General features: G+C 35.1%; 1 protein-coding gene across 2 annotated transcripts in view; it reads left to right on the forward strand.

The window, feature by feature from the left end:
- The window catches only part of VWA8 (von Willebrand factor A domain containing 8), a 178,854-nt gene that overhangs the window by 62,913 nt on the left and 102,857 nt on the right, over positions 1–13,084 (forward strand). For both annotated transcript variants that reach the window (XM_071740230.1, XM_071740222.1), the window contains exons 17-20: positions 61–176; positions 1,106–1,212; positions 2,737–2,843; positions 6,041–6,112. In XM_071740230.1, coding sequence (XP_071596331.1) covers positions 61–176; positions 1,106–1,212; positions 2,737–2,843; positions 6,041–6,112 — 402 coding nt within the window. The remainder of the gene's footprint in view (positions 1–60; positions 177–1,105; positions 1,213–2,736; positions 2,844–6,040; positions 6,113–13,084) is intronic.

Consider the following 13,084-nt stretch of genomic DNA (forward strand, 5'->3'; position numbering starts at 1 on the left):
GCAGGATCAAATAATTAAATAATCAAATAAATAATTAAATTACCCTGTGTTTTTTGACAGGCACAGTCACTGGCTTCATCTCTGTCTACTCGACAACTGTTGCGAATTTGTCGTCGACTGTCGCAACATCCAGATGAAAACCTTTACCATGCTGTTAATAAAGCTTGCCTTGCCAGGTAGAAATCCTAGTTTTGGTGGAAGTTCAAGAGCTTCTTGGTCAGTTGCTAGCATGCAAGATAGCTTTTAAAGCATGTTAGTAGATAATACAATTGCTGTTTTGCTCCGTGAAGTCTGTAATTTCTTTAGAAGTATTTCCGTGGTGTTCTAAGACCTAGGAGCTGAGTAGAAATGTCTTTGTATTCTTTCCTCATCTTTATGAAGGTATTTCATTACATTATATAAATTAGGTCACCATAATCAGCATTACTTCACCATATCAAAACACTCAAAGTGGAGTTCTGTTAATGTCTAGAGTGACTAGATTTTTGGTGGAACCTTTATTTCCCTTCTAAAACCTGTATCTGGAAAAGTTATGAATGTTACTTGGGGTTTTTTTTCCTGTTTTGTTTTGTGGTTTGTTTGGGGTTGTTTCGGGGTTTTTTTTGTTCTGTTGGTTTGGTTTTTGTTCAAAAGAATACAAATTGTAATTATCAAAAGGTTTGGAAAACTGAAAGGTCCTAGTTCTGAACACCTCAGAGCTCACTCCTTCTTTTTGGAACCTGGGGTCCAAGTGAACTAAGTCAGGAGTAAAGGTATTTCAGAAAAAAACATTGTTTCTATTGTAGGTGTTACTGGCTGCAGAATGAGGACATTACGTACTTCCAGTCCTAATCCATTCTACACTACAGCCCTGTGGCAATATTTGATAACACTGAAGCATTTTAAAATGAGCTCACAGTCACAAATATAATTCATTGCCTATTAAAACAGCCAGTTTGTCCCCTTAGGGATAGATGAAGTGTTGAAGACTATTTACGTGTGAAAGGAATAGACATTCAAGGTTTGGAGGTCCAAGTAAAGCTTCATACTGATTTTAAAATGCAGAAAATACTGCAAAATCAGAAGTCTTCAGAATACAAACTTGCTCTTATTCTGTTTCATTTAGGTTTTTACCAAACCTTGCCAGATCAGCTTTACATAAAAATCTTCAGGATTCTGGTATTGAGGCAAGTCCAGATGACATGAATAAACTAGAGGAAAAGGATTACACATGTAAGCTTCTGCCCTCTTTTGCCCTACTCTGCATATATGTTACTCAGACAATTGAGCATATAAAGGTGTATGAATTATCCTCAAAATTAAATGTATTTTGCTTTATTTATATCCCTTTGTCTTTGTTCTATGAGAATGCAGTGCTGCTTTTAGTATGTCAGTACTTTTTTATCGTGTGCTGCATTTCCAGCTATGGAATTCTGTGCTTCATCATGCTTAAGTGTTTCCCAGTCTATAAGATCCATGTCCTTAGGCTTCCTTGGACTGCCTTTTTTAAAAAATAATTATTTTTCCTCTTATTCCCTCATTGATAACTCTCTTCTGTACAGTTACAGCCTTGGTTTGATCTTAATATGTCTCTGTTCTGTTTCTCTTACCATTACTCTCCACTACTAAAATCAATCCTTTTCCTAACTGAGACTCTTGTAGAAGTCTTGTGTTATGTTTTGCTTTCGTTCTGGCACACACTTCTTTGTTAGTGTCCCTTCTTTTTATTCTCTTTTAAATTTCTAGAGATGTTGCTAGATGTCTCCTTTATTGAGCAGGTCTTTGTTTCTTTGCCTCATCTAACTTGCAGTAGCCCTCAGCACTACAGATATCTTTCTGTTTCTGCCATGCTTATTGGCCTTTATTTATGTCTGTATTTGCACTTTTTCTATATATAAAAACTATATATATAAAACTTGTTCTTTTGCCAGTTGTCTGGCCTCATCCCTTGTTTTTTATATTTCTCCATTTCATACTGTAAAGATAGAACCATATAGAATAATATGTGAACAACTAAAAACATATGTCTAGAAATGAGACAGTTTTCAGTTTTATACCACACCAGACTAAGAAATTAGTGGCAAAAGTTATTCCTATTTTTGTTGCATGATATCATTGTCTGCACTTACTTGTTATTTACCTAAGGACAGACGTCGTGGTTCTTTTGATCTAAGACATTTTTCTAATGTACTTTTTCTCCCAGAGTTGTAGCTAAAGGTTATTTCAATGAGTGCAAATTTAGCAAATTCTTTCACTAGAATGTTAAATGTGTTCATGTTCTGGCATTAACCCATTTTAGCAAAAATGCAGTGCCAAAAAGGGAGAATCAGCAGTGACTTTATACTGTTGTGGTGGGTCGTTCTCAGCTCTTGCCAAGTACCTGCCCAGCTCACTGCCCTCCTCACCCCACTCTCCAGTGGGACAGGGAAAGACAACACGGATAATGGGAGTGATAATGGGATAATTGTGGGTTGAGAAAATGTAGCCTAATCATGTTTTTCCAATGACAAAAGCAGAAATTAAACCAAGGCAGTGGTCACAACTTCCAGTGTTTCTTATGGTAGTTTTCACATAAGAACACCTACTCACCACCTATTGTAACAGATTTCTTTGCAGTTTTAAAGAGAATTTATTCCTTTACTGCAACACACAGCCTAGTTTTGTTGATCATCGTTTGCAGGTGTTAGGGATTGATTGCTCATTTGCTCAGAGGATGCTGTAATTAATGCATTTGCTTCCTTCCTAAAAAATGTCTAGGTGAAATAAAAGATGGAATTCTGAAGATAGGTTCTGTGACAATGCCAATTTATAATTCAGCTGAGAAAATGAAAGTACCTGATGTTCTTTTTTATGAAAATGTACAAGTAAGTACAAACTTCTGGCTTCTGACATAGAGTATTTGTTATATGTGTACTTACATGCATGTTCATACATAGTAAATAATGTAATACTGTGAATTATTTCTGATGGAGTTTCTTTATGCTGATTTTTCTCACAGAATTTTATGCTCCTTTCAGATATTTCTTCACTATCCCTTTGTGAAGAAATTGTTGAACATGCATAAACATAAATGAGCATTCATAAACTATGAAGTTACAGCACCTGAAACTGAATGCAATTTCAAATTATTTGATCAGAGTTTGCATTAAGTGATGTGATTTTTTTTTTTTTTTTTTTTTTTTTCTGCTGGTACTGGACTAATACACACTTAGGTCTGGATTATCGATTCCATCCTGAGATCATTACAGGCTTCTTGCAGGAAGTGGTTCCTGCCTTTTATTAGAATTAACACTAACACTTGTTTGAAAAGCAAGGCGAGGAGTAATTAGTTAATCAGTTAGTAGTTCACGGGTTATTAATTATTTATTTAAATTACTTTTTGCTTATCAATTAGTCATTAATGTCATTAATGTTAAGTAGTTTGTAGTAGTGAATAGTAAAAGTAATTAGTGAACACAAGAAAAGGGAAGTGTTTGCTGGCATTGGCTTTATTGGTCTTTGTATCCCCACACTGCTTTTGTAGGGGTAGGTGCACTGCAGCTTTCTTCTCCATCTAGTGAGGAAGCCTTAAAACTGTCAGGCAAAGGTATCCTAGCAAGACAGTTGCCCTCTGAGTTACTGTTAGTATATTTAGCCACTGAAAGGCAACACTGGTAGTGTGATCTTGTGAAATATTTGTTCTTTTAGGGGCCTGGTGTGGGTTTGCTTACTTTTCCTTTCTTATTCTTCTTTCCTCCCTTGCTTGCAATTTCTCCACAGAAAGATTATGCTACATGGGTATCACTTACTGAAGGTGATGACAGGGTGTGCAAGGGGAACAGGTGACAGACTTCTTCATCTTCCCCACTAACATTTGTTCTGTGTTGCAATTTTGGTAAAGTACTTAATTTGGATCCATTGGAAATGAAGTCCCGAGTCTTGCTAGGATTTGTTATCTCCATTTGCTTTCCCCACCTGCTCACTTAGAGCTCTAGAAAACTGTACACAGCCTGTGTTCAGATCATGCATCTATTTTGTTTAGGCAATGTCTGTTAAAAATGCTGCAGAGAGCAGCCTGCTCTCTGTCTTTCCCTGGTAGCTCTGCACTTTGAAGGCCAAAGGAAAACAGCAGCCAAATACCAGTCAGGAGGTCTGTTCCTATTTCTGAATTAATTCTACTCTCATTTGCTGAACTTGTTTGTACTTCTGTCATTCAAGTGTTGTAATGATAGTTTAGCTTAACCTGCTGGAGAAAAACTTGATTTATGAGTCTAGTGCAATACTTCCCCTCCAGTGTCTAAAATCTACAGAATTAAATCTAAGCAGAGAAAAAAAATATTTCTTCTGCCCTTTGTGTGCTGCACAGTGTAATGAAGTACATGGGTTTCATGTCTGTGTGCTTGGTCTTGAAGCATTTCATGTTCCTATGGAATTTGGCATTATCAAGGGACATGTCTGTTGGTCCCCAAGTGACACAGAGGTGGAAATAATTTTTAGATGATATGTCAAATGCCACTTTCAGGCTAGGCTTTGGGGAATATGGATTTATAAAGTTGACAGGATATTGATAGCAAATCTTTTGTGTAAATATTGTGTAAATAATCTGGAATATCCACCGGTATCTTAATCTGCCTGTATCTGCTGGTTCCGGTCCTGATGCAAGAAAAAACCCAAAACAAAAGCAAAGAATGTATCAATAAGTGTCACTACATAGTATCCCTTGTGGGAAAGCTTTTCAGTTAGGGAACTGTAATATACATCTATTTGTGCAATTTAGGATAAAAAAAAAAAAGACATCAGGAAGAAATATTCATGCCTTAGCAATAAAATAAAAAGTGTAATCACTGTGTGCATAGAACCGACTTCCTAGAATTTATTCTCATCAGTTATAAATTTCCAGTGTATGCCCATGCCAGAAACTAATGGTAATGTGTCTTGAAATCCTATCCTTAAATTGTGTTTTGAGTATTCAGTAGTCTTTTGACATGTCTGATTAGGATTTTGTGGTATTAGGCTGTGGTTACAAGAGGTTCTTATCCCACCCCCAGCCTCTGTTCTGGAGAGATTTAGAAACCTAAAGCATCTTTCATATAGTTAGAAACTGAGCATTTCTATGCCCAGAAATTACAGGCAAGCTACTTATTTTATTTTTTTTAATCAAGTACTAGAAATTTGATGATAACATAAAAATAAATATATTTATGTGAAGGCAAGCATTCATTTCTCTAAGTATGTTGTTTGACCTACTTACAGATGACCTATTTTTAGTAGATACAGTGGAAAAATATACATGACTGTTGTGAGTAAAGTGGTCTGCATTGCTATATTATCCTTAAATCCTTTTGATCCTTAAAAAAAATTATTGTGAGGAGCATGACAAGGTTAAATGATGTACAGCACATGTTATATTTTATGATTTTGGATATACATGCAAGCACTTTGGCTTCAAATAAGCCATCTGATTTAGAAGTTATAAGACATATAATAAACGCTTTTGAGACTCCAGCTTGCATTTTTATAACATTATTTTCCTTGAAAATAAAGTTTTGTTAGGAAAGTGTATTCTTCATTAAGCTAGACATGATTTTTAATCTTTAATAAAATAAGTGTGTATAAATTACATATTCATGTCAGCTGCCTTTTATTCACTCTGTTTTCTGTAAAGTTTTACCAGGATACAATTTTCTTCCACCCAGTACAATTGCTGGAAGATTATCATATACATATTACTAAAAGTTCTTACACTCTGGGTGACAAACATTCAACTAGGCTAAAAGGAAACACCATAGAAGTGATTATGGAGAATTAAATATAGGTAGGGAAATCAGACACTCACAGCCAGTTAGAGCAGAAGAAATATGTAAGAAGAGTTAGTAGTTTTGTTTCATTGTTTTAATCACTGGATAGATTGAGTCTGCTCTTATTGGCTGAGAGAGTCTTGAAATTGTTGTAAAGATAAAAGTTCACAAAATTTTGGCCTCAAATCCTGGAAGTAAAGTTCCTGCTGTATTGCTGTCATTGGTGAAAGCGTAAACTTAAGAGTTTGAAAACAGGTTTGAAAATTGTGGTTTTGTTTCTTTAGCACGTTATGGTAATGGAAGATATGCTGAAGGACTTTCTGCTGGGAGAACACCTTCTTTTAGTTGGCAATCAGGTGAGTTAAGCATCTCTTACAGTGCATAGAACAAACTCATTTAATTATGAAATAAAATTTGTTTTGCATTATTGAAATTGCATGACTTTTGTACTTCTAAGGTATTTAACCCATTTAATGATTCTTTATGTACAACTGTCCAAGGGCATGTATCTGTGGCACGTGTAAATACCTTATATGTTCTTTTTACTTTGCTGTCAAAGTAAAAAGTAAAACCATCATTAGTTATTTAAAACATCATAACTAATAAAATCTTTAGTTAATTGCTTTGGTTGTCTTTCTTGGCTCTGTATCAAACCTGTCCTTTAAAATCTCTTAATAGTAGATAAGTGGTATGCACCTAAGTATTACCTAATCTTAGTTACTGATAGCAAAATGTTAGTTTTCTCTAAAAGAGAGATTTGCTTTATTCTTTGGCCAGTATCTTTGTTGATGGAAACTTTATTGGTGAGATCATGAGGGCTGTTGTGTTCTTTTGTTGGTTCTTGCTGTTTCATGACACCTTCGAGTAGTTTATAGGCTTCTGAAGGTAATGGATGGGCAGATGACTTTCATCTGAGTGTGTTTGAAAGTCTTTGGTCTTCAGAACCATCTTAAACTATTACTGGAACTGCTACATGACTTGAACAAAATTATAAACTTTCTCAGTTAGTTCTGGGAAAAAAAAAAAAAAGAGAGCTTTTGTTATTATTTCTGTGGTATTTCCCAGGCTACCAACTTGTTTTTTCCCTTACAAAGTTATCTCACTTTAGTTTAGCTTTCCCTTTGCAAGAATGCAATAATTTTCTAGCAGATGTTTCTTTTTATGTTTGCAATAGCCTTTAGAAGAAGTTTTGACAGAAAACACTAATGGTGTAGCCTACATGGCAAGAAATAGAAAATGTGAATTGGTATTAATGTGCATGTATTGAAGTTGTAATACAGCTGTATACAGTCTCATCTATTTAAAGTCATTGTTAACAGCTTGAATTTATGGAGATATTATTCTTGATATCTCTGTAGACTTTTGCTGGATCGTGCCAGCTTCTCCCAAAAGGTACAATCTGTCCATAAGGAGAAATTAATATTTCATAAATGAAAGAAGATCTATTTATTTTATTTCATAAATAGCACCGTGTTTGGTATTGAAAATGTTACCTAATGTGGATTGCCTGCAGGACCTGCTATCTGGGAACAGCAAGAGTGGGGTGTTCCACAAGGCAGTGTCCTTCATGACAAAGTTTGCAGTGCAGGAGTGTCCAAGTAAGAAGAGAAGGTCTGGAGACCATGGTCAACCACATGCCCAGTGACTGTCAGACAGTCCCATGGGGATGAGGCAGGTATGAGAAGCTGGGAAGTCAAGTCAGCAGGTCCAGGAAGGAATCAGAATGGTACAGGCACAGCATTGCCACAATATTTAGGCTGGGAAGGAACTGAGGAAAGAGTCTTAGTGTACACACAGCTCCCAAGCCATGGAGGATAAAGGGGATCACAGTGATGGAGCAGCACCGTGTCAGCACTGACCTTCAGGAAATAAAACTCTAGGTACTGGGGAAGAGCTCAGTGTTACACTGAGGGCCCTGAGATACACTTTGTATGTTTTACCAGTTTGGCAAAAAAATTGTGAAGGTATCATGTGAGTATGATTTCTGGGGTAGAGGGTATTTTTCCAGCAGTGGTATCATCTTTAATAATTTAATGTGTGTCACATTTTCTCCAAGCTTATGAAACTCTAATTGAAGACAGCATTAAAAGATTTAACTGGGCTGAAGTAATGGAATGTACTGCTTTGATTCTAGACATCAGCTCAGCTGCATGATTAGGTTAGAAAATAGACTGATTTGCTGTGGTTTCTTTTAGGTAAATCAGTAATACAGGTTTTGGTTTTTTAATTGTCAATGTACTTCGGAGTACTTTGACTCTTCACTAATTTGTTCCGCTGTTTTTTAAAGTTTTTATTTCCCTTTGAAATGCTATTTTTAAGTTTGAGCACTGTATTTGCCATTTCACAGTTTTAGGACAACACCAAACATCCTTGATTTCTTAGGTATGATCACTAACCATTTAGAAACTGCTTGGCTAGTTTCTTAAATATATTACTATAAACTTCTGTAGCATGTGATGAATAATGTTCAAGTAATTTAAAAGCAACCATATTACAACAATATACTTTCATGCTATAGGTGCAGGAACCTTTCCACTGAATATAGTAGAGTGTTCATGCTCTTTTTGTAAAACAAATTATAAAAAATAGGATTTTTTTTTGCTGTTCAGCTAGTTTAACCATTCAGTTTCTAATAAGAAGGTGTGGTTTTATGATTGCTTGATACATAAATCAATGTGGACCTGTGTTTTGAATTTGGAAGAAAGAGGCAGTGGTTATATATGGAGATACAAAGTGCTGTTTTGAGTTCCTTCCTGTTATACTTCTTGTTGGTGAATGAGTGAATCACAGAAATTCAAATACACTGAAGCCTAGGTATTTTAGAACATATGACTAACATCCTTTTGAATGCTCATGTCATTTCCTAGATATTTAAGTGAGTTGTCATGTACCTTAGACCATTATTTGATCCATCAGAGCAATGACTGTATAACTGAGTATCTCCATTCAGCTGTGATTCAACATTCAAGACTTGACCTGTGGTCTTTGTTTTAGAGGCTGGACTTATTTTTTGCTTGGTTGACTGAGTGTGGTTTTCCTCTTTTACTTCTTCCACTTTCATAACAAACGTATACACACAAAATTCCTGTTAGCTTAAGACCTTTTATTTCAAAATCTGGAAACACAGTCTTTTTTGTGTATTCTTTTTAGTTAAGAGCTGCCTGGTGAGAGTCCTATTAATAAGATTGTTTTCAAGATACGAACTTTGGCAACTAGTATTTGAAAATCAGTAAATTTGAATAAAACAGTCTTGGTGGGTGTTAGAGAAGAGCTTTCTTAATGAAACCAAGAAGAATTTGAAGTGTTAGATACCAACAGGTATCTTTAGAAGTGTTCAGTTTCTTAGAAGCTGGAACATAGGAAGTTTCATTTAAACATAAGAAAAAACTTTTACTGTGAGGGTGACAAGGCACTGGAACAGGTTGCCCAGGGAAGTTGTGGAGTCCCTTTCTCTGGGGATATTCAAAACCTGTCTACAGGATACAGTCCTGTGTAATGTGCTCTAGGTGATCCTGCTTCAGTGGGAAGAGTTGGACTAGATTATCTCTAGAGATCACTTACAAGTCTGATAATTTTGCAGTTCTGAAGTCAACTACTTTTTAATGCACTTCATTCATGTGTGTTCCCTGGAGCTTAAATTGCCCAGAATTTCACAGCAAAAATGTATCAAGTTAAAGGTAGCTTTGTCTAAGTATTTGCTTATATTGGTTCTTGATTTATTTTGGATGCTAACTGGAATGTACTTCCACCTCATGTCTTAGCAGGTTACTTTGAGTCCTTGGGAGGGCAGTGGATATATATGAATTTTCAGCTATGAAGTAGCTTCCTATTAAAGGAAATGCCAGAACTTTGAATATGGCTTCTGGTACTGCTTCTGTAGTCTTGAGTGTGAATGAGATTATCTCTGACCATCTTTAGATTCTCTAAGCAGCTATAAAGCAGTTTCTCCCTTGGCTGAGAGTAAGCAGCTGTTTATTACTCTCAAAGCAGCAAACAACAGCAAGAATCCTCTTTAGTAAAAGTTATAAACTTTGTAATACCTGTTTAGTCATTACTGTATAGCTCTTGCAACTTCTCCAGGGTTTCATGAGGCACACTGGAGTATTTATTCTTGCTGCTAAGGAAAATAGGATGCTTCCTATGTTTTACTGTCTCCTTGGATTTCCTGTCTTTAGTTAATAGGAGATAAACTTTGCTAATAAACAGATTTGTGTATGTGGAAAAACCTGGAAAACAGCAGTGTCTGAAACACTTTTATTTGTTCTCACAACTTTAAATTTTACATATAAAATTTCCCAAATTTCTCCACTTGGAAGTTGTGTAAGGAGAGGTGTTGGATGCTTCCATCTTGATTGGTCATAGGTGAAGTCTTGGCAAGCACCATCTTGCTTTGATAATACCAAACAAAATATTCATAGTTGTAAGGTTTTTTTAGGCTTTTTGTACAGAGAGAGACAGCTCACAGCCTTGTCACTTCAGAGTTATTTTGTAATCCTGAAGTTCTAAAACACTTAACCACATATTAAACAAAATTGAAGTATTTTATTTGGCATTATTCAGTTGCCATAATTTATGGTATGAGCTGTTCAGTTATCTGATCTTGTAACTTTAAGTGGCTCTCTCATAGCAATGAATCCTGAACATTTCTGGTTTTAGAAAACAGTTATCATACAGGAAGCATTTAATAATAAGTGGTGTTCATTTTGGCTTTTGAAGTTACTCTGTTTTCATTCACTCTATAAGTATGGCATGACTATAAATATGAATATAGCAGATAAATAACTTTGAAATGCACTTCTACCATGATGTCTCATGTGTTATTTAAACCAGCAATGTTCTGTAGCAGGACCAAAGCAACTTGTCCCAGGTCCAGGAATCCTGCTATGCTTTGAGAACAGCATTTGATCCTTGGCCATGTCATCGTTAGTGCTTTATTAACCCTTTTCCATTCCATAATGTGTCTTTTAAATAATATATACATTTTTTAAATTTTTATTCAAGTTTCAATATGTACAGCCAATATTATTTAGGTGCATTTTAGTCACCATGTGCCCATCTGCTTGACTGTAACGTGTCAGCTTTGGCTTACAGTACTTCACCTTCTGTACTTCAATCTTCTATTATAGGCCTTATTCCAATTTCAGAGTGCAGAGGATAGCAGTGAAAAGTGCCTGAGTGGACTTTTATATTTGTATCTTGTAAATGTTAACAAAATTATGACTAACATTTTCTTTGTTAATCTTCCTGAAGAGCAGACAGAGGAAATGCACCATATGTCAGGGCAACCTCATTCTCATCAGGACCATTCCCTGTTTGTCACCTTTTGCTTCTTTTTCTCATTCCAGTATTCCTAGTTTCTCTTTTCTCTTGCAGTTTTCTTTATTGACAAATTTTATGGCTATTCCGAAGTATTTGGTTCTGGCTTATCTACCCTTGAAAATAAGATGCTTGTATTACCAATATTCATCTTGCTTTTTTGGTAAATTACTTAATAAGGAAGTACTTATTTAAAAATTAAATTTAAAAAAATAAAAAAAAAAAAAAAGGAAAGAATAAAAGACATACAATATACTTCTCTTCAGCAACTGAGTGTGAATGGATGCTGGAGTTCAACTTCTTGTTCTGTCTTTCCTATTGCTTATGTTTTGTTTTCAGTAGGAAACAGAGTATTGATACTCAATAAGAATAAAATTCAGCTACTGATTAAATTACTGCTGAATACAGAAAGCATTTAAATTTTGTACTTCTTCATTTGATGGTGTGAAAATATAGATTGAAAAAAATTGCTCCCCTTCTACTTCACCATGTACAAGGAAAGTGTTTTGCAAGGTAATAAAATAAAGGTAATAAAAGAAGCCTGTTCTTAAATAGCTTGCAGTCTAACTAGACAGTCTACAGATAAGGGAAAATCAGAAAAAAATACAAAGTAGAATAAGAATGAAGAATTATAGGAAGGTGCTAAATAATTTGAAAGAGGTAATGACAAAATATCTGGAAACACTTAGTAAAAATGTTGATGTGAGCACACAGTAAGTAGCCTCTTCCAAACATTAATTTAATGGCCTTTTAACACCTTTGATAATTTATTTCCCTGATACAGGAATGCAATTTAATCCTCCCTGCTGTCTTTCTTTAACTGAGAGATCAACTTAAATTAACTCTTGGGCTCCCACTAGGAATTTTTTTCCTAGTTGAAAACTAAGTTGAAGAACTTAGTCAGATAAATGATCAGGTCTTTCTGAAAGGTACTTGAAAGAGCATACTTGAATAGATCTCTCTTTGTATGGTAAAATTCTTATTATCTCACTGAGAAATTGAATTAAGTAGATACTGAGAGTGTAATAATATCTGTCAGCAGAAACCCTGAAATAGCAAAGGCTTGGCATTTTAATTTTTCTGGAAATAAAAGACTTTACTTCCTTCTTCAACTTGTGTAAAAATATACTTCTTCATCTGCAAGTCGAGAACATACAATCCTAAACCAAATTTTATTATTATCCTGAGCATGAAGAAACTGATTTCCCAAGGAGCTAAATTGGGCAAAATACTAAGGTATATTTTTTGCCTAAGGTAATTCTGTGTGACAGTTGTGGAAAAATTGGAAACTATTTTTCTTGCAACAGTTCTAACAGTATGTACACATATGTCAACAGGCATTGTCCTTGAATGTGTCTCTGCTGACATTATTGCTTTCTGCCTTTGCGAATCATACTGAAGTCTCAGAATGGAAAAAAAAAAAAAAAAAAAAAGGAAAAACAACCAGTAAACTGATTTTCCTGTTTATTCCCACAGATTCTTTCCATTGTAAATTTTTCGTATGCTTCTTTCCATTGAACTTCAATTGTCTTACCTCACTGGAAATGTGACCATTATATTTAACCTGACAGGGCTCTGACTTGAAGGTTGCATGGTAGAAAAAGGCATAGTAAACTCTACAAGCTTATCTAGACCTGCAGTCTTTCAATTCATTATTTCTATCAGGAAATGAATTATATTTATTTATGAGGAAACTTTATTAATTTACCCTCACCATCATTCTTTTGCATGCCAGGGATGATAAAGTGAAAATAAAATAAGGAGATGATGAAACTTATTTTTGTGACTGACACATGTATAGATTACAACTGGGGCAAGACTTAAATCACCACATCTATTTTCCTTTGTTACTAACATCTAAGTAAGGTGGAAATGCCAGTATCTATTGCAGTGGTCATCTGGTAGCAGTGTCTAGTGTCTGCTGGGGACACAACTTCTGAAGTTATTACACTGCATTATTCAGGTTTTGTCCAAGCAGGGAATGATGAGCTTAATAACACTTGGAGTAATTG

This window comes from Heliangelus exortis, chromosome 1 (genome assembly GCF_036169615.1).
Source record: "Heliangelus exortis chromosome 1, bHelExo1.hap1, whole genome shotgun sequence".
Taxonomy (NCBI): Eukaryota; Metazoa; Chordata; class Aves; order Apodiformes; family Trochilidae; genus Heliangelus; species Heliangelus exortis.